This window comes from Astatotilapia calliptera, chromosome 18, assembly GCF_900246225.1.
Source record: "Astatotilapia calliptera chromosome 18, fAstCal1.2, whole genome shotgun sequence".
Taxonomy (NCBI): Eukaryota; Metazoa; Chordata; class Actinopteri; order Cichliformes; family Cichlidae; genus Astatotilapia; species Astatotilapia calliptera.
This window is the reverse complement of record NC_039319.1, coordinates 25,123,285-25,143,153: the sequence shown is the minus strand read 5'-3', so window position 1 is coordinate 25,143,153 and position 19,869 is coordinate 25,123,285. Positions and strand designations below refer to the sequence as shown.

The following is a 19,869-nucleotide window of genomic DNA, read 5'->3' as shown; positions in this document are numbered from 1 at the left end:
CAACCATGAGGGGAAAACACTCGCTCAGCAGGCCTACACATGCCTCGAGGCGCAAACTGTCCAGGAAGCCAGTGAAACCTGCCCCAGTAACGCGAGCACCTTTTCTGTATTTGGCCTGTGGCGATAAAGCTGTGTGGACCGTGACGGATCAACAGTTTCTTTAAAACCTAGAAGAATCAGAATTTTACTAGCGTGCTACCAATGGCTATTAATCTATTTCCATTTTCACTAAACCACAGTACTTGAAATAAGAGACTCATTTTGACATCTTTTAGTTAAAAATTAATGGAAAATAAACAAAAACGGATAGATGAAATCCATTTTTAAAAAATCTACAGGTTTTGAAAGTCTAGGAAACAATAAAAAAAAAGTGAAAAAAAAATTCATTTTGAACTTTATACTGGTTTCACATGCTGTGTCAAGCAAGCATGAAAAAATCAGACTAGTCTTCACTCACAATTGTTTGGTGCAGTTTATGCATGAGAAACTACTCAGTTACCTCCACTTTTCAGGCAGTGTTTTGCTTAGTCCCTTCCATTCTTAACGACTTTAACTGTAAACTGTAGTTTTCCACACTCAACTTTTTGAGTCCATCAGCTGGGTACTTATAGTGCACTCTGAACATGTACTCAAATGATCACGTGTAATTATGGAAGTACAGCAATTTTTGACACAGCATTTGTGTGCATATTAGCATAGCATTTAGCTCACCCTCATAGAGCAGCTAGCATGGCTTTAGACATTATGATGTCTAAATTTATTATATAGCAGTTACCAAGGATTAACAAAAATATGGATGATTTGCAAACAGCATGCTCAATGATTCTAAGACATTTCTGCTATTATTATTATTATTATTATCATATTACTGCCCTAGTTGGGTGTCACGGATTCTAAAGTAATACATTACATTTTTCTGTGTTGCAGAAGTGTGACATATTAACTACATAATAGCAAGAAATAACAATCCACAGAGCTACCAGTGAACCAGACGGACATTTTCTTAAGCTGTGCAAATCAAAAGGGCAAAAAATGTCAAACTTTTGCCAGGACAGCGGTGAGTGAGCGCGACAAGCAATTTATTCCTGCAGATTATGCAGTTTTCTGTCACGTTATACAGATAATTTCAGATTCTGAATTTTACTTATTTCCCATTGGGCTTTTACATAGATTCAAAGTTGCCTAGTGCAGCTTTCACAGCACCACTAAACAGCCATTTCATCTCCCAAGCAGTCTGGCAGACTTTCTGCATTCAGCACATTTAAAAGTCGGGCTCCTCCGTCGGCCCCCGCTCCCTCCCCCTGGCCCCAGCTGTCCCGGTCATCGCTCTCATCTGTGTTTGATTCGTACTCTGATCCAATCCCAGATTCCCTGAAACGAAGCAACTCCAGGGCTCCCAGGACCTGCTCCCCCAGCAGCGAGCTTTCATCGGGGGCCCCGTCGCTGGGAGTCTCCCCTGTGTCCTGTCCCTGTTCCTGGCTGTCTGCCGCTCGGGAAGCAAAGCGGAAGCACTCAAGCCTAACTCCGCTGCTGCTAAGCCCCGAGGGGATGGTGTCAGCGCCCATGGTGCCTGGAGAGCAAGACCTGGGCAGGACAGAGACCCAGGCACTATTGCTAATCTGAAGCTGGGACTGAGCTGCTAACAGGCCTGTAGATGACGAAGGGGTGGGGGGTTCATGAGGAACGCCGGGAGGCTTTGCACGAAATGTGATCTCCAGAAGACTGTCCTGGGAACCCACTGTGGAAAACAGAAATGAGAAGAGATCAAATATGACATATTTATAATGGATTAAGCAAAGAACAAAAGATATTTCATTATCACATATAAACAGAGATGCAGATCATGTAAGAAGAGGGGACTGGTCAAAGCTGAGATTACAAAGAGTGGGATGACGTCTGTGCTGGAACGGGAGAACGGGGAGCGGTACCCTCTAAGAGGGCTGTCATAGTATAATTAACTGTGTGCCAGAAGCAGGAGAGAAAACGGAGTAGAAGAACATGAGCGCAATGGGAAAGAAAGAAACTAATTAAAAGTAAAGAAAAATAGGGAGAAATTTTAACGTTTTTATTACAGATTAGATCGGAGGTAAACAGGAAGATTAAAGGCAGCCAAATAAAAATCTACACTACACTTTAAAGGAGAAAATGATCTGAGTGGAAAGTCAATTACAAAAGTGTATTAGCCACTCACTGGATGTTAACTGGCCCGCAGCTTTGAGCTCCAGCTCCTGGATCTGTTTGACCAACAGGGAAATGTGCTGCAGCAGGTCTGTGTTCTGCTGCAGCAGCCTCTGCACTCTGGCCTGGGCTTCAGTCCGAGCACACAACTCCACCGACAGCTGTTCCTGCAAAACATTTACCTAAACACACACACAGACATACAACTTTTAAATGCCACTGCCCGGGAATATTAAGTGTTACCTGAAACTGTTCAAAGTTTATGTAAAGGTTTAGTGTCTGAAAGCGCTCTGTGAATTTCATAATCATAAATACAGATACTCATGTCCTGTTTCCTGGGAGGTTTTGATAATTTTTTTATGTGATCAGGAAGTTTTGTGTCAAACAGCCTTTGCTCAGTTACATTAAGTAAAGCACATTTAATTATTGAGCATATTTTAACCCCGTAACATCAAGCAGATCATATTTTAGACATATACCTCTACATAACCCAGAATGAAGACTCATAAATGCAAATCTTTTCCTTTAAAAAAATGTCCAGAAGGTTCAATAACCACTCCACTTTCAACAAATTACAATTTTTCTGCCAATTATTTCAGGGTTTCGGCTTTAAAGGGTTAAAACAACTGATGCTGGTATGCACACAGGCAGGTGAATTCTTCAAGGCTTGTGATTTTTTATTAAATGAATCACAGCTGATGATTCAGTGCACAAAAAAGAAAAAAAAAACCCTGTGTGCATCAATACAGTTAGTGAGAGTTTCATCACAAAAAGGAAGAGAAGAAAAAAATTGTGCGATAGCATCACAGTGGCATGAGATCACCTGCTTTAAAAATACTTGGGATATTTTTAGCTTCATTTACTCAGCACTTATGGGTCGGAACACACCCCTTTTTAAATGCAAGCTTCATTTCGATCTCAACTGCACTTCCATGACGTTTTAATGGCGCTACCTCGCGTGGTTTCAACACCATCGCGCTGACAAGATCTGTCCACAGACAGGCAAACACACATAAACAGCTGCTATACTCAAAACTGCCGTTGTGGAAGTTTGCACTACGGTAAAATTTTCCATGAACACATTTTCCCATTAAGAGACTCACACAAACTTAAAAGGTGAAAATATCTTCTTTGAGGTTCCAGAAGGGGAAAATTACCTGCGCTGAAGCTGCTAGTGCTTGTTGTTCCTGCTGCTGCAGTTGTTTCTGAAGGAAGTGGACCTGGTGCTCTGCAGAGCAGGATCCCCCTGCTGCAGCATGAGCCAGCACAGAGGCTCCAAGGATGGGCGAGCTCAGCAGAAGAGACGGGTTATCAGATACCTATAATGAATAATAAAATGATGGTCATTTAGGCTCCACTACTTCTACAAGCTGAGTTGAAGTACTTTCACTAGTCATTCACTACACACATAAAGACTGCTATCTACAAACTTTGACAACCACTATGCTGGGATCAGACTACACAGTATTTTTGTAGGAGTAGGCAATTATAGACTTGTTTTGGCTTTTCCTGACTGAGAGACATATAGGAGTACACACACACTCGGGATCAAATCAACGTTTCCCAAGAAAAGAATACAATCGGACAACGGCAACCAAAGTAGCTCTTTTGATTCCTCTCTCAGTTCCCTCTGTCCTCCTACCTGTGAACTGGAAATCCATCTCAGCATATCCTCATGAAGGAGGTCTCAAATCCTAAAATACACCCAGAGGATGGAGGAGTGAGGAGAGATGAGTCTCACAGGAGGAGCTATGATTGAAGCTGCACAGCTCTATCCTTTATGGAAGTGATTTTTTATTAGTGACTCGTGAAAAACACTCAAAGGGACAAAGCTGGAATATACAAAACCTGAAGGGCGTGAAGAGGACTCCTGAAATAAGTAAACGCTGTTATGCTTATCTGAGATCGTGGAATAGAGCAGTAGGTTTTAACAAAATCATGGACAAATGATCCAGCAGTGTTATACATCACATTTAAGTGAGATTGCTTTTAAATTACTGAATCTGTCAGAATCTGACTGATGTAGGAGTTTTAAAACCGACAGCGAAACAATATTTGGTGATTTAAAAATCTGCCACCTCAACACCCCCGTGTGTGTTGGGGACAGCTCTTTCATTATGCTTGCTTTGTTTATGCTATATACTGTCTTCAATTACAGTTGTGTAGAGTATCTTATTCTTATTCTATTCCAGTGTTCACTAATTTTTGCTATATAACTTTGCACTGTCCACTTTCTGCTGTAACAAAACAAATTTCCCACGTGTGGAACTAATAAAGGTTATCTTATCTTATCAATGATGTTTTAGACAATGTCCAGTTTGCTACCTGGTTGCCTGTCCAAGTGGATCCCACATACCTTGGTTGTATTACACTAATGCATTAATAGAAGAGAGATAGTTAGACAACAGTGTAATTGTCTGGAACTACTCTTCGGTTATTAAAGCGGTTGTGTTTTTAAAACCTTTGAAAGAGGAGTGAAAGAAGCTATCAATGTCCACTGTAAACAACCATCTTTGAACGATGACCTGGATGACTGAGAACCTTCACAGACAGATAACTACAGCCCAGCCCAGGCAGCAATATATTGACGACTAACCTTGTATTGTGGATGAATTATCTCAGTTGTTCTCCTGACTGAAGATTGGACCGTTTAGTGGAAACAAAGTTAGCGTTCATCCTCCAGCTTCACTGTGCTAATGTGTTTATATTATGCTAGCCATAGCTAGCCACCACGTAGCACATCATTATATACCAGCTAGCCCAACTTCAGTAACCCTCCAAACGTCACTGCTGTTTAGTTTCCTGTCTTCATTTATGTTGGAAGTGATAGCAGAGCTGTACGTTTAAATTTTTTCAGAAATCACTCAGTCAGACAATAGTATATTATGTTTAGGTGGAAACTAGCGAGCTAACGCCCTGCTAACATCTAACTCCACTAAACTTCATAAATTCTGTTTTCATGGATGCCTGGATTTTAAACTTAATTGTTACACCTGGTAAAGCAGCAACACTGATTATTTTATTAAAGATGAAAGAATTTATACAGTTTGTAACTCTCAGTGATGCCACAGTGTTTGTTTGACTTTGGGACCTGAAGCAGAGTTTGGACCCGAAAACGGGTAATGACATCAGACTTAAACATCGGATATCAGCCGATAATATTGGTCTGCCCATGAATTGGCTTTAGCTTTTATCCATTATGCCACATTATACGAGGCACACTGGTAAGTTGACATAGGGCTGCACGATTTTGCATAAAATGAGAATCACGATTTTTTGGCTTAGAATTGAGATCACGATTCTCTCATGATTTTCTTTTCCAGTATAAATATTTATTGCACTTATTAACTGCACATCAACTTCGTAACAGTTGAGACTGAACATAAAAACAATAAATAAACATAAAAACAACAAATGTCTCACGTTTTGTTGTTGCCGCAAAATGTTGTACTGCTTGAAATTCTGTCTCCACCGTTGCTCGACGCTGCGTGTATAGAGCAGGTAGTGCAACAATAGAAAAATAGTTGCGGGACGGCACTGTGTAGCGTTTGTCTAGGGTGTTGATCATTTTCCTAAATCCCTCGTTTTGCACAGTGTTATCTTTGGTCAGGTGATAAGTGATAGCCTCCGTAATTTCTTTATGCCTGCGGGAGTTCGACGGTTATAGGGAAGCGCTGTATAAGGTTCCCGTTATTGATGTTTGGGTGGTTGACCGGGACGGATTTTCTCCTGTCACTTTCTCGTCATCCCTGACGTGCTCTCCGTTGTTTTTTCTGTATCACGTGGTATAAGGCTCCGCCCTTGTCATTTGTTGAGCAGGAAGAGTGAGCGCTTGTTTTCATGCAGAGTACGTCCCGAATCAGAATGCGGTCCAATCGTCGTCGTCTTTTTTTGTTTTCTTTTTTTTTTTTTAAATCGTTGTCATTTGGAAATGAGATCGCACATAAGTATGAATCGAGATCGCGATTTTCTAACGATTAATCGTGCAGCCCCAAGTTTACACTCTGGTTTCTTTCCGGACACGAATAACCAACCTGTGTTAAGCTGATATGTTGTAGGCTGAAGTCGGCATTAGTCCCTGACATCAGGAAGAAACAGAGCTTGGCCACAGACAGAGAACAAAGTATAAGGCAGCAAAACCCACAATCCTACGTGACTAATAGCAGAAAGAAAAAATATATGAAAGTTTGTATGTGTAAAAGCATGTCTACAGCAGTGGTTTGAAAGCCTCTCTTTGCCAGTCTGAGCTCCTCAGGGAGGAAAATGCAAAGAGATGCTGCACTGACAGCAAGGAGCCTGTGTGCTTTCATCCCAATGGAGAAATCCGCAGATGGTTTCTTAGATATCCTCACTGCTTGATGCTTAGGGTGTCTACAAGGAATTTTGTGATGATCTCTTAAAATGTGTGTATAATGTGAATCCACTTTTACTGCTCAATGCTGCTGAAGTGCAGGCAGGTAGAGTGAAGTGCAGCAAGCCTGGAGCGAGCGAGAAAGCGATCAATGCAATATCTACCACGCCAAGTTGCATAAATGAAGAAAATATCAAAGTGGGAACTGTATTTCACAGCAAATAAAAATCAATAAACGCTGCTATTCTGTTGAAGTTGCTGCTGATGGAGAATTCTGTAGTGTTGGCTGTTCTTCTGTAAACTCTCTACTACTTGGTGTTTGATTTTTTCTTTGAGGTCCTGACGACAGGCATGAAATTTACCAACATTTTAGAGCTGAAGATTGAATTATCTTGAAGTGTGTGAGGCACTGTGATAAATCAAAGTCTAATATTTAGACTGGCATTATTTTTAACATAAGCATGATAATTATACTGTAAAGAAATGACCTTAGTCCAATAAGAATAAAAAAAATGTGAAAGCAGTGCTTTAATTAGGGTTTCTATAAATAGATGTGTATTGACTGTATGGGCCGCTGCTGCTGGGGTGAATGACTCACACAATTATGCTGGAGTGCTACAGCAGGAATTGTTGACATGAAAGTCTCATCTGTCAAGAAAAAGATGGGAAATCAATATGTTGGACTCCATTGTCATTAACACTTCACTGTGAAGGACACTTGACCTTCAGATTACAAACACAGGACTGAGACAGGTTGCACGTGAGACCTGATGAAATGCTGCAGGAAAATGAATAACGCAAAAACTATGACGCTTAAATTCCCTTGTTCTTGGGTCATTGTGCAATGAGACTTAATAACTGTTCGATTCGAACCAATTAACACCTCATCAGAACAACACCGGTTTTCTCTCTTGTGAGTAATAAAGCTGACAGTTCCTCAGAGACTCGGTGGGAAAATGAGCAGACAGGCAGATAGCAGAGAGCGGCTTGTCCGACATCACAGGACGAGCAGAGCAGCACTTAGAAATCCTGGCTGTGATTTCATCAATAAACCATATGATCCTATCAATATTGAAGAGCCCGTCTTCACAAGCAACCCTTAAAGACATGATTGCTTACAAGACCGCACATCCCTCTGAGCTCTGAGCCGTTTTCTGATCTTCTTTTGAGCTTTTATGAGGACAAACTTTAAAATTAGCAAACTACCCATCTGTGAGCTGTGGGACTCCAGGAAGCACTGAATAATACAATATTTTTGACTTTTTTTAAAATCCCATCCATCATCTATATATTTTGGTAACCTAATTCAGGATTAACAAATGGGTGGATGGACACTGGGCTTGAGGTGGCGTCGACTCTGGTCATCAGTTAATTTGCATTCATATTCAAACTTAAGGATAATTTATAGCCGATTAACTAATCAACATTTCTGGAGGAAACCAGAGTTACAGCCACTCCTACCCATAGTTAACATGCACAAGTTGCTTCTGCTCACTCCTAAATATCTCAGACCAGTTCTTCTAAAACATGGATGTAACCACAGTGACGTCACACTTTGGTACTGGATGCATTTTGAAGCTTTATTTTGTTGGCGTTTTGGCCATTGTCCAGTTGTTTTTTCTTTTATTTTACCTTATATGAGAGGGTGCAGTGCAAATTTACCAGCTAAAAATGTACATTTACCTTTCCTTGGGTAGTAAGCCATATTCATAAACTGTATGGCTGCAATGCAGAGACACAAATATCTGCTTTTACTTTTGTCTTTGAGATACTGATGTCAAATTTGCTTCCTTTCATATAATTCCCTTGTATTTACTTTCATGCTTTAAATTAACCGTAAATATTTAACTGTAAATAGATACCTTGCTTGTATAACTATCTAGTTTGGAGGCTCAGTTTGTGGTTTAGTCTGCTGGGACACATGTGTGTCCCCCACATATCTGTTAATTAGTGCTATGTAATAGACTAATGAAATATTAGACTTTTATTCTCCAAAACAGAAGCACAAACGTATCGGATGGTTGCTATCACACAGCAAGGCATAATATTAATATCGGAATAGTCCAAATCAATAATCAAGGCGAATGAGTCACAATTTTTTTAATTTTTTTTTTACCACACTCACACTTTCTATTCAGGGGGAAACTATCCAGGGACAAAACACGCTGTACCAGTCTGTAAACATGTTTTTTAATGCTGTAAAGCTGTTATTTCAACATGGCAGGATCGGGGGCTCACTCCCTTTGGAGGTAGCCTCCAGTGGCACCAAGAGGAACTGCAGTTGGCTTGATTTTTCAAGAGATGAAAATGCCCCGTTGGTATCAATGAAAAAAGGTTTTACAGAAAAAAACAGGAGAGCGGTTTTCTAGAATATGTCATGGCCTGAATCAGCTCATTGGCATTTAAAGCTATAGACAATGGAGCCAAAAACCAGAGGTATACCTCTGTGAAAAATTAAAGATATGTTGGTATTTTTAACAATGAAACTGAGTTCAGTTTTGCCTCTGTGAGTCTACGTTTGGGTCCTATCTTGCCTGCTTTACACGGCCAGTCCATGACAAAACCTTCATTTTAACAGGAAGAAACCCCCAGCACAACCAGACTCAGGGAGGGGGGCATCTACCATGACCGGTTGGGGATGAGAGGAGGAAGACAGCAAAAGACACACATTGGGAAAGAGCCAGAGTTTAAAATTAATTACTAAAAATTAAATGGACTAAATGCAACTTGGTGTATAAATACAGGAGATGACTGAAGGAGAAACGGTCAGTGCATCATGGGAAACCCACCCATGTGCCATATCCATCCATAAATAAAATGTAAGTGTGCCTATATCATCTCCCTGCAGGATTTCTGTGTTTCCATGTTTCATAACAGCGATGCTGAAATGATGAAGGGCAACAGTACCTTTCCATCATCACCAAGAGCCTCGTCCTTTTTACTCTTCTCCGGGTCTGATGATGAGACGCACTCAATGCTCTCCTCTGTAGTGGCTTCAAGGTCTGTCTCCTCTGACAATGCAAACCTCTTCTTTGCTGCAGAGACCAGATGTACAGGATGGATTGTCATGCTTTATAAAAAAATAAATAAATTGTGCTTTAAAGTTCGCAACATATCTAGAGGCAGTGACAGCAACAGTGTCGGCTGGCAGCAGCCCACACAAAAAAGGGCTTTGATCAGTGGGCTCGCACAACTAACCAAAACCAATTTGCAGCTTCAACATTCAACGTGGCAAGTTGAAAAAAAAATGGAGGAGGATAATGACATCTTTTCACACAGAGGTGTGCTCAACTGCCACTGTTTGATTCTGCCTCACTCCGAGTTTTAGCTTGTATAACAGAGAAAGCGAGAGAAACAGGAGTCGCAGGCCTGTGTGCGTTGTGTTGTGTGACAGAAGCAGAACGGGAAGACGTGAGAGAGAAGGGAGTGGTTTTGCGGATGCAGATTTGTGTGTTTGCGTTTGTCGGTGTGAGTCACCTGGCACCGCCTGCAGCTCCTCCGCCTTCCCCTCCTCATCCTCCTGCTCGTCGTCTTTCTGTTGCAGGGTCAGCTGGTGACACACATCAAACGCCTGACCCACTGTCCGCACAATCCTCATGGCCTGAGACTGTGAGAGGGGGTGGGGTGGAGACACCAAGAAGATGGTGTGTGTGTGTTGAAGTTTTGAGAGAACAGCAGCAGGAGGCCAACGAGGGTGGATGCACAAATGAAAGTACACAGTTGGGGAGAAAATGAGGCCCCAGAGGAGTTGCACAGGAAGAAAAGCGAATACAGAGAGAGCGAGTGTATGAACATTGTGCACAGGTAACGAGAGAGAAGATGAAAAATGCAAGCAGGAGGAGGAAAGGGAATATTGGGGCAAAGCAGGAGGTGAAGGCAGACGGAAACGGAGGGAGGAGAAAGAAAACAAATTAGGACAGCAAATGCTGGGAGGACTTGAGCTGCTTGTCCTTGTGTATCTCTTTTGTATACATGCTGCTGTCACAGCGATGATTGGTGTAGTTCAGGAGCAAGTAAATTTGATGGCAGAGTGAAGATTAAGCCATTTTTAATATAGGAGGTTCAATTTAATTTGAATTAGACACAAATATTAACTACTAAGATCTTTTTAGTTGGGTCGCAGGAATGGCGCTACAGTAAGGACTACAACTCATCTTAAATGTTTGGTAACTGTGCTAGGGTTAGGATCTGATCTGAAGAAAAAGCCATTAGAGATTAACCCTGACATTTACAAGCATGTCCTAAAACTTGATTTTCCACTAATTACAAACCCTAATTATACACAGGAGGAGAGACGCCCAGAGAGTTACAGAAAAAATTACACAGTATTAACCCTCGGTTGAAAAATGTCGACTATTTTACTGTAATCTCTTTGTTTTATCTCCACAGTTAGCTGGAAAGGGTTGCATATTGAAACAATTGAAATATAACACACTTAGCTCTGAATGATGTGAAACGCCACGAATGTGGGAAGTGAAATGACTGGCCTACAATAAGCCTCTTTGAATAGAAAAATAAAAATCAAGCAAGTACAAATGTACATGCTGGCATCAAAAACGAAAGAAATTCCATCCATCCATTCTCTTCCGCTTATCCTTGTTAGGGTAAGCAAGTAGAGTGGGAGGAAGCTGGAAGAGAGTACACGGAAAGAACCCAGCAGTGCTCATCACCGCGCTGCCCATGATTAGGAATATTATTCTCAGTTAATTATTAACTGATAAATGGTCATATTCACGATTTCTTGTGTATAACTGTTTTCACTGATGCACATTCAGATCAAAATCTGTTGTATGGTGAAACATCGAACACAGAGGAAAGCATCAAGTTAAATAAATAGTTAGTTTACATGTTGTTTTTAGTCTTAAGAACAAACAGCTTAATGCTTCTTTTTCTTGATTTTTTTTAGGTTGTCAGAGCCAGATCTGCATTTGTCATCTGTCCATATTTGTCTGTTTTAGTGTTTTAATAAAAAAAACCCCAAATGGTTGCAAAGTGGTTTAGCTCAACAAGAGGAGAACTGCAACAAGTGTCATGTGTCAATATTTGATTCATTAGTTTTCCAGACTTCTACATCATCAGTGTTTCAAAAATGCAACCATATATGGCAATACGATATAAAAGGCGAAAAGAGTTTGTACAACTCTGGACTCTCTTAGGCAGCTTTCTTGTAATTGCCTTAAGTATTCTTCAGACATTCAAAGCTCTTCTTTGGATGTTTCTGCCTTTTGTTCTGTTCTCTGTCAACATGCTCTCACACTGCTTCGTTAGTCTGTTGAGGCCAATCCATAACTGATGGATTGGCCTCAACATGTATTTCCATTCATTCTTTTGCTGCATTGGCAGTACGTTTGGGATCAGTGTCATGTTGAAAAATGACACCCGATGGCGCTGTTCTGCATTCATAAATCCATCAGTTTTGACATGCTCTCCAACAGCACAGTCACAAACTGTGACAGAGCCTCCACCGTGTTTTACAGACTGCTGTAGACACTCACTGGCTACACCACTCTCCTGACCTCATCTGTGCAGATGCATCTCTCAGGTCCTCTGTCAGGCCTGTCCTGGTTTTTTTCTCTATTTCTTAAAGACATGACTTTCAGATGTTGTTCTACTAAAGATTTTTTCCTCATGCCAAGATATCAAGATAACAAGTTTTCAACTAATAGGTCTTTGAAAGCTTTTTTTCAAAAATACTATTTCATGCCTGTCAAACTGTGCTATGTTTGGTATTTTAAGTAGATTCAGCTAAAGAAATGGGTGCTAAAGCTAAAGTTTTGGGTTTTGCAACTGGCTGCTAATAACAAAGTGGTTCATCCTTTGAGCTATGTGTCTTTTTAATTTTTGGATGGCTCAACAAACCAAAAAAACAACACTTCTCTGAGTGAAAACAAGTGAAAAAGCAGCCTTTGGAAAGCCTGGAGATCTATCTATCTACAGCTCAACCTCGCATTTCTTTTTCCATAAAGCCTTAATATGCAGTCCAGAGGCAGCAACCTTAAACCACCGGAGTTAAACTTTATCCACCATATCCTTCCCCAGTCTCATTACAGGTGACGCTTTCCATATTGAACAGTGGCACAGAAATGCATTTATTGATATCTGCCTCTAGAGGACCATCCTGCCTCCAGGCATTCATTTTAAATTTCAAGGCAACTCGAGCTTGAAAGTAGTTCAATCAAGTGAAATAGCAATATAAAACAGCAAAAGCAAAAACACTGTAAGAAAATTTGTCATATTTCTCAATCGATACAGAATTTAATTCTTCTTTAAAATTGTCAGGTTAAACTGACAGGCCTCCGAGGGCTGAGCACAAAAGGCTGTGTTGGTGTACCGAGCTGACATCGAAGCTTTGCTACGCTGCAACATGCCGTGATGAAAATAAATCAAATCTCCTCTTATCAGCTGGTCCATCTCCTCCTACTCAGCACACATGCTTGGCCTGCAACAACCAGATAAGGCTCAACAGCCCCAAGGAGGTAGAGAAGCACCACAGACCATGTCTCTAACATTGTGATGTGTATTTGGTTCAGCTGTAGTGAAAATGTCTTTAAGCGCGGAGCGAAAATGCCCCTTTTTCTTTTCGCTTCCCACCAGAACGATTAGTATTCAGCTTCACTAAGCCACTGTCTGTCTGGTATCCATGGTGAAGGGATGGGAGTCAACCTCAGTGATGCTCAGTCTTTGTCGTGGAGGAAAAATTGACACTGCTTGATATGCAGATATGTGGAGAAGAACACGCCTCTCATTTTTCATAAGTTATTTACTAGCACAGCCATTGGGGTCTGATTCTAGAAGTGCGCGCTATGGCTATACATCCCTGAGATTACAGACATGAACGCTATTAACAGATGCTTCAGAAGCTGAACTGGAAATGCAAATAAATGTGCTTTTGTTGATGTTAAAAAAGAAAAAAAATCTGCAAAAGATGTTTGTCTATTTCTGAATCGCTAAAACAGTAAAACACTGGAAAATATACTTTCAGTCATTCGCTCAGAGGTGGTTTTAGATGGGAAGACGGACAGAACCATCCAGTTTTTTTCACGTCAACTTAGCCTTCCACAGAGATTGAAGACTGGGAAAAAGAGAGTCGACATGTTGCCTCTAACAAAAAGGGGAAAAAAAACCCTACAAGCGTCTGAGCAGTGCTCTGATTAACACATTCTGTTTGTATCTTGTTTAATCAGCACAAAACTCAGCGCGTGACGTCACAGCGCCCACAAGACGAGCAAGCCCAACAGCCAAAAAAAAAAAAAAGTCCAAACGAACGGCAGCTGTCAAGTTAACATTTCATTTATCTCTGGAGTAAACAAACAGCACGCCAATTAGCGAGCTTCAGAGATCCTGGCAGGGTTAATTCTGTTTCCACTGAATAGAGTTTGGCTTGCTGCTTCCCTTATTTCTGTGAAGCTCTATCTTCAGGTAAATGGTATCTTTGCCCTCATCAGACTGTGAGCCAGAGAGTTTAGGAGCCTCCTAAAATGACCAAATTGTTAGCATAGAGAGCTATTTGCTAACAAGGTAAACTGGTGAAGATATTCTGAAAGCAGCCTTTAAATAATGCAAACTAACCCTTTTTGTGCATTTGTGAGGAAAATGAAGGAAATGGAGACTCGGTGGCTAATTGTCATTTTTGAAAGTAACGTCTGTTAACAGGAGTAGAAATATTAAGATGCCTGGTTAATGTCGCTAACATTACCATTATCTCCAGAGAGGAGAGGAGAGGGCTAAATTGTAATGAAAGGTAATGTGTCATTTATGTTTGCAGTAGTTTTGGGATCTGTGAGCAGTGAGGCTTACCTTTCTCTTAGACTTAAACACGTTGCAGCGGAAAATGTTGCTCTGTCCGTCTCTGGCTATATAACTGAATATCTTTAAGTCTTGAGCATCATGTGAGACGTAAAAGATCCTGTTGAGGCAAGAAAACATGTCAATTTTTTTGTAAATTGGGTGTTTGATTGAGATGGTTTTTAATGTAAAGTGCTCATTTTTCTCCCTGCTATGTAGCTTTTTTTCCTCAGTAGAAAACGCTGCCACTAAACAGCCTCCAAGACCTTGTTTTGTAATCCAGGCCTTTCTTCTGGGACTTATTTAGGTCACTATGGCTACGTTCACACTGCAGGTCTTAATGCTTAATTCAGATTTTTTGATCAAATCCAATTTTTTTGTCTGCTCGTTCACACTACAAATAAAATGCGACAGCAAACGCGCTCTTGTGTGAATGCTCAAAGCGGCCCGCATGCGCAAAAGAAGACGTCGCACTGTCTTGTGTCAGTGACGTAAAAGACGGATTTAATGTGACATGACTGTTCAAACAGCAGTCGCTTTCAAAAACATCGGATATGTATCGGATTCAGTACCACATATGAAAGTGACCCAGATTGGATTTGAAAATATCGGATTTGCGCCGTTCACACTGTCATACCATGATCGGATATGGGTCACATAGAGCAGCGGTCCCCAACCCCCGGGCCTCAGACCGGTACTGGTCCGTGAGTCGTTTGGTACCGGGCCGCGAGAGTTGAGGCTCAGGTGTGAAATGTATGGTTTTCAGGGTTTTTATCGGTTTTCAGCGTTATTTTGTTATCGTTTTTATTGTTAACTTGGTTTTCCTGGGTCTTTTCACGTGTGTTATGAATAAATCTTATTTTTTTCGGTACCGGTACTAGTTTTATTTTGTTTTATTTATCCGCGACACCTTGTGTTTCCTCCTGGTCTCGAACAGAGAATTTTTCATATGCAAGCAAATGTATGAAGCGCTACACCGCTTACTGTAGTTTAACTTTAAAGTTTCCACATAAACCTGAGATATGTATGAACCAGCTGCTCTGCCCTGCTAATGACCTGATTTATTTTTTAACCCTATCAAAAATCACATAAAGTTAAATCGCTTATGCTGATTTAGGATCTGACAAGTAAAATGATCACTGAGAGAAAAGTTAAAAGCCACACGCAGACTTCATTTTCACCAAAGTTTTATGATGGCAGCTCTTAAAATATGAGCCTGCATTTCTTAGCTTTTGTCACATCAAATGAGGAATGAGACGTCTGGACTTTTCGAGAGATGGGTACTAAAATGAAGCTTTTCGTTGCACAGCCTGACAGGGAGGTTGTGTTTTGGATGCATGTAAACATATTCCAGCAGAGCGACATGTACACGTTGTTACAGTCGAGAGGGCCCACCTGTGGATAGGATCCTGTGTCACCAAGATGGTGTTGTCGTCCCACGACCACCCTTTTCTCTGTTGCAAGACAAAAATCACACAGGTTCACGCTGACAACTGTGACTTAAAACAAAGATGTCATTCAAGGTGCGAAAACAAGTAAATGGAAAAATCATATGTGGTTGTGCAAGACCGACCTTCCTCTTTTTGCGCAAAATCACTTTGACGAAGTCAGTAGATACGACAATGTTGACCTTCTTTTTCTTTATGTTCTTCAACTTGAATTCATACTGTGAAGGAAGAATAGATAGAATAAACAACAAATCCAAAAGTTGAATCAAAGCAAACTGATTACAGTACTACCCGGTCTGACTCGCATTAAATATATTTATGGTCCTGCAGAGATGGAGCTCGATGAAGCGGAGGGATCACACAGACAGGAGCTATCTTTTTTCACTGTCTTCTTCCCCGGAGGAAAACTGGGATGGCGTAAACATCGAGAAACTGTCAGTTTCTCTTTCTGGGAGCTTTTTAAGTTTTCAAAGGCTGACTTCCCAGAGGGAGGCGGACATGTGTGGGACGCTTTCATCCCTCTGCTTGATTAACAGTGTGTCCTCCAAATCTTACAGTCATAGGATGTAGGGTAAAAAACAAAAAACAGAAAGATTTGTATGAAATAACATGTTTGGCTTTGAAAACACAAAGTCCAACATCAGATTATTAATTGATCAGATAAGGTTTGATGAAATCACTCTCCAGCACACACACAGTTGCCCAGCGTGTGCAGCAGGCTTGGATATTCTCTGTCAAGTTTCCTTTGGTTTGTGTAAATATGAGAACACAGAGCTTTCTCTTAGTTTCATCAGAAACTGGAGGCGGAGCTGATTTTAGTCCAGAGAGGTTTGACCATGCGAGCCTGCGACCTGTGTCCTTGTCATCTGGTCTTGTCCCGTTAATGCATCTGGTTGTTGCTGTGTGAGTTTTTTCCCCACATGCAGGCTGGATGCAGGTGCTCAGGTGAAGGACATTGATCTCTGTGGTGTGTGTGTGTGTGCAATCCAGGCTAATGCAGCTCTGCATAAACCAGGACCATCCATCTCCGCACACGCTGCTGTCAGAGGGAGATGAAGCGTTCGCGCCACGTTTTCACGCACATGAGCCTGAAACTAATTCACGCTGAAACCGCCCCCGAACAAAATAATGCTACAGGTTGTGGAAGCTCACCTCTCGTCTTACCCCCTGAGCCACTGCGAGTGCTTTACAAGTTAGCTTTTGAATATTCACAGTCTGTCTCCCCCAGAAGCAGAGACTATTAATTACTGTGTGATAACAGAGTTCAAAAACAGCCCGAGCATTTTACAAACCTGCTTTTATGTTATCCATCTTAATCCCACACACATTTACAATCTTTTTTTTCTTCCAGTTTTATTGTATTTTCATCATTTGTCTCTTTTTGCCTCGTTTGCCTTCTTATTATCAGTTTGTTTCAAAGACTTAGAGCAAAGCATTTCACAGTCTTTTAGATAGGAGCTTTGTAGTAAATTAACATTGTCTGCTTAAGCACAGATAAATAAAAGCTAAAATGCAGGAGAAAAGCCTTCAGCGGTTGGATTGCTTTGTGCATTGTGTGGGTTTCTCTCTCTTCTTTCTCCATTTGAGCTGCTCTGTTGAACGTGTCTGTCATTTTCTCCAAAATGCATAAAAGCAAGTTTAGAATCTACTTTCTAAAAATGTGCAAACACACACACACACACACACTACTGGGATGCCTGAAAATACAAGGGGAATCCAAACACACACAGCATCCCTACATCTTTGCCAGTGTGATCAAATGTCCAGCATCGCCCACTGTATGGGATGCTGGATCAGGATTAAGTCTTTCCTTGGGTGTCACTGGGGAGGCGGCCGATCTCCGAGTGACACCATAAACTTGGTTGTTAGATTAGATGCAACAGCTGACAAGCAGCTAAATCCTTTCCTCCCCGAGTGTCTCTGTCACACTGCAGTGATGTTTAATGACAAGGCCGCGTGTTGTTTCCAGCGGCCTTGCATGATCGTAACAAAAGGAGGCTTGAAGGATGTTGTTTTTTTCCCCCTGATGGCATCAAACATATCCCTGTGCGCCGTGTCTCTCCTCAGCCAGAAAATCCAAGCTGCCCTATGAATCCTGCCCTGATTTAAACTGCTCCTGACGGCCCACTGAATCTGCCCACTGTGTAGTTTTACACAGACAGGTCATTTATGTGTAAAGAGGGGACGCCGAGCACAGAGAAAGGAACTTGTGAGGAACGTGCACAAAGACGTGCAGCGAACGTCACCAGTGTTTCAAAGTGGGTTTTGTCAAAGAGGCAAAGTGTGTGTGCTTCAGGGAAATCTTACTCTGATTCTCCTCATTGCTGCAACTATCTCCATTCGACTCCCGGGGCGGCCCACCTCCAAACTGCCTATGTACTGCAAAACATAAGAGAAATGTTTAAAGACGGGATTGTTAAGGAAGTGAATACTTGGGGAGTGCTGGGATGACACACTGTCTCCTCTTTAGATTGAACCAGTGTCAGCAGATTTTTTTTTTACAGTTTTGGATAAGCAGACAACTACGTATAAAATTGTAATTACACTGCACATTATTTTTTCAAGCAAATATCAAATATAGACGATTCTACCTTCTCAGATTTGGCAATTTGCAGTTTTTAATCTGTCTTACATTACATAAAATTATGAATTTGGCTATATAAGTGTTGGTCAAAGAGGACAACACATCCGAACAAACTATGTGGATTTTTTTACAGATGTTATTAGTGCAGACCAGAGACAAAACAGTAAAACTTAAAGAACTGTTCATAATTCCCACAGTGCAGTCAGTCTCATTCATCTGCACTAAACCAAAACTTTGTATTATCCTTGAAACAAGATTATGAAAATGAATTTTAAAAAATGATAAAGTCATAAAGGGAAATTTAATATAAAATATAAAATTATTGCATGATCAGAAGACGCAACAATAAACTAACACACACAATTATGCAAGAAAAAAAAGAAAAAAGAAAAATAAGACGACATCTGAAACCCAAGAAGCCCACATAACAGTGTTTAGCATATTAGGACTCGCTGGTCTTCAAGCCTGAAATGCTGCCCAGAAAGTACAATCTGTTGCAGAGGCTTCTTACCTTTGCCTCGAAGCACACCCCATGCTTAAACACCTCCTCGTTGTGCATGGGGATCCTCAAATCTTGCGCGTCATCCACTAAATTGTACTTGGTTACTCCTGGCATCGCTTTAATTTTAGCTCACTTGCTCCCGACACTTGTTTTACGACAGCGCTAGAGACCTGCAGATATGCGCATCTCCTCCGGCGCTCTTCCCTCCGCCCTCTCATCGGAGAGACGCGTCACTCCGGAGGTCATGCCGTGGGCGAGGCGCCACGGTCGCGACCGAACGATTGGTTGATGGGCTCAATTAATGTGTTAATCGGCGATCGGTGAGCGGTCTCACTGGCCCGTTTTTTTTTTTTAAAGCCGGGTTGAAGCGAAGCACGACTGAGGAGCAGTACGCGTCGCCACCGCCGGGGACCCGGTGACGCACGGATCTCAACACTGGATCGTTTTCTTCTTCAAGTTCCCTCAGAATTAATTAATGACTCACTGTCTGCACGTGTACTAGCTATTAAACGGGATGCATGACACCTAATAGATGGAGAAATACTCAGTGGTGTGTAGGTTATATCAGCAGCTGCTGCTGGTGTTTGGTTGTGTGACATCTAGCGGCATCACAGGGAACAAACAAAACCCTGAAGACAGTTTAGTGGATTCGAGATTATCCAGGGCTGTGTGGCCTCCTCAGAGTGACAATTCATGTCGCCAGCATTTTCAGAGAAGCTCAAACACCTACAGAAAAATCAATCAATCAATCAATAACCCGACACATGCCTTTAACCGTCTGGTGACACACTGTTGATATTTATTTATCAGTTAACTCTTACCCTTATAAAGAGCATGATTATTAAGGAGACCAGCTGGATATTTTTTTGGGTTAAATGTACATATATGATTTTCCATGTGGACATAGATTAGACAAAGTAAGTAAGTAAAAATACTTATTTAAACACCAAAGCCTCCCTGAGTAATGTTGCTGACCATGTCCATCCTTTTATGACCACACTGTACCCATCTCCTGATGGCG

General features: G+C 41.3%; 1 protein-coding gene across 1 annotated transcript; it reads right to left on the bottom strand.

Annotated features, from left to right (window-relative positions):
• Positions 1 to 341: 341 nt before the first annotated feature.
• LOC113010595 (carboxyl-terminal PDZ ligand of neuronal nitric oxide synthase protein-like) lies at positions 342 to 19,413 on the bottom strand. Its single transcript, XM_026149736.1, has 10 exons — positions 18,858 to 19,413; positions 18,070 to 18,141; positions 15,888 to 15,980; positions 15,710 to 15,768; positions 14,327 to 14,435; positions 10,007 to 10,136; positions 9,437 to 9,564; positions 3,336 to 3,497; positions 2,192 to 2,360; positions 342 to 1,738 (listed from the first exon to the last, which is right to left on the bottom strand). Exons 1-10 carry the CDS (start codon positions 18,960 to 18,962, stop codon positions 1,206 to 1,208), a joined length of 1,560 nt encoding a protein of 519 aa, XP_026005521.1. The 5' UTR covers positions 18,963 to 19,413; the 3' UTR covers positions 342 to 1,205.
• Between the last annotated feature and the right edge of the window lie 456 nt (positions 19,414 to 19,869).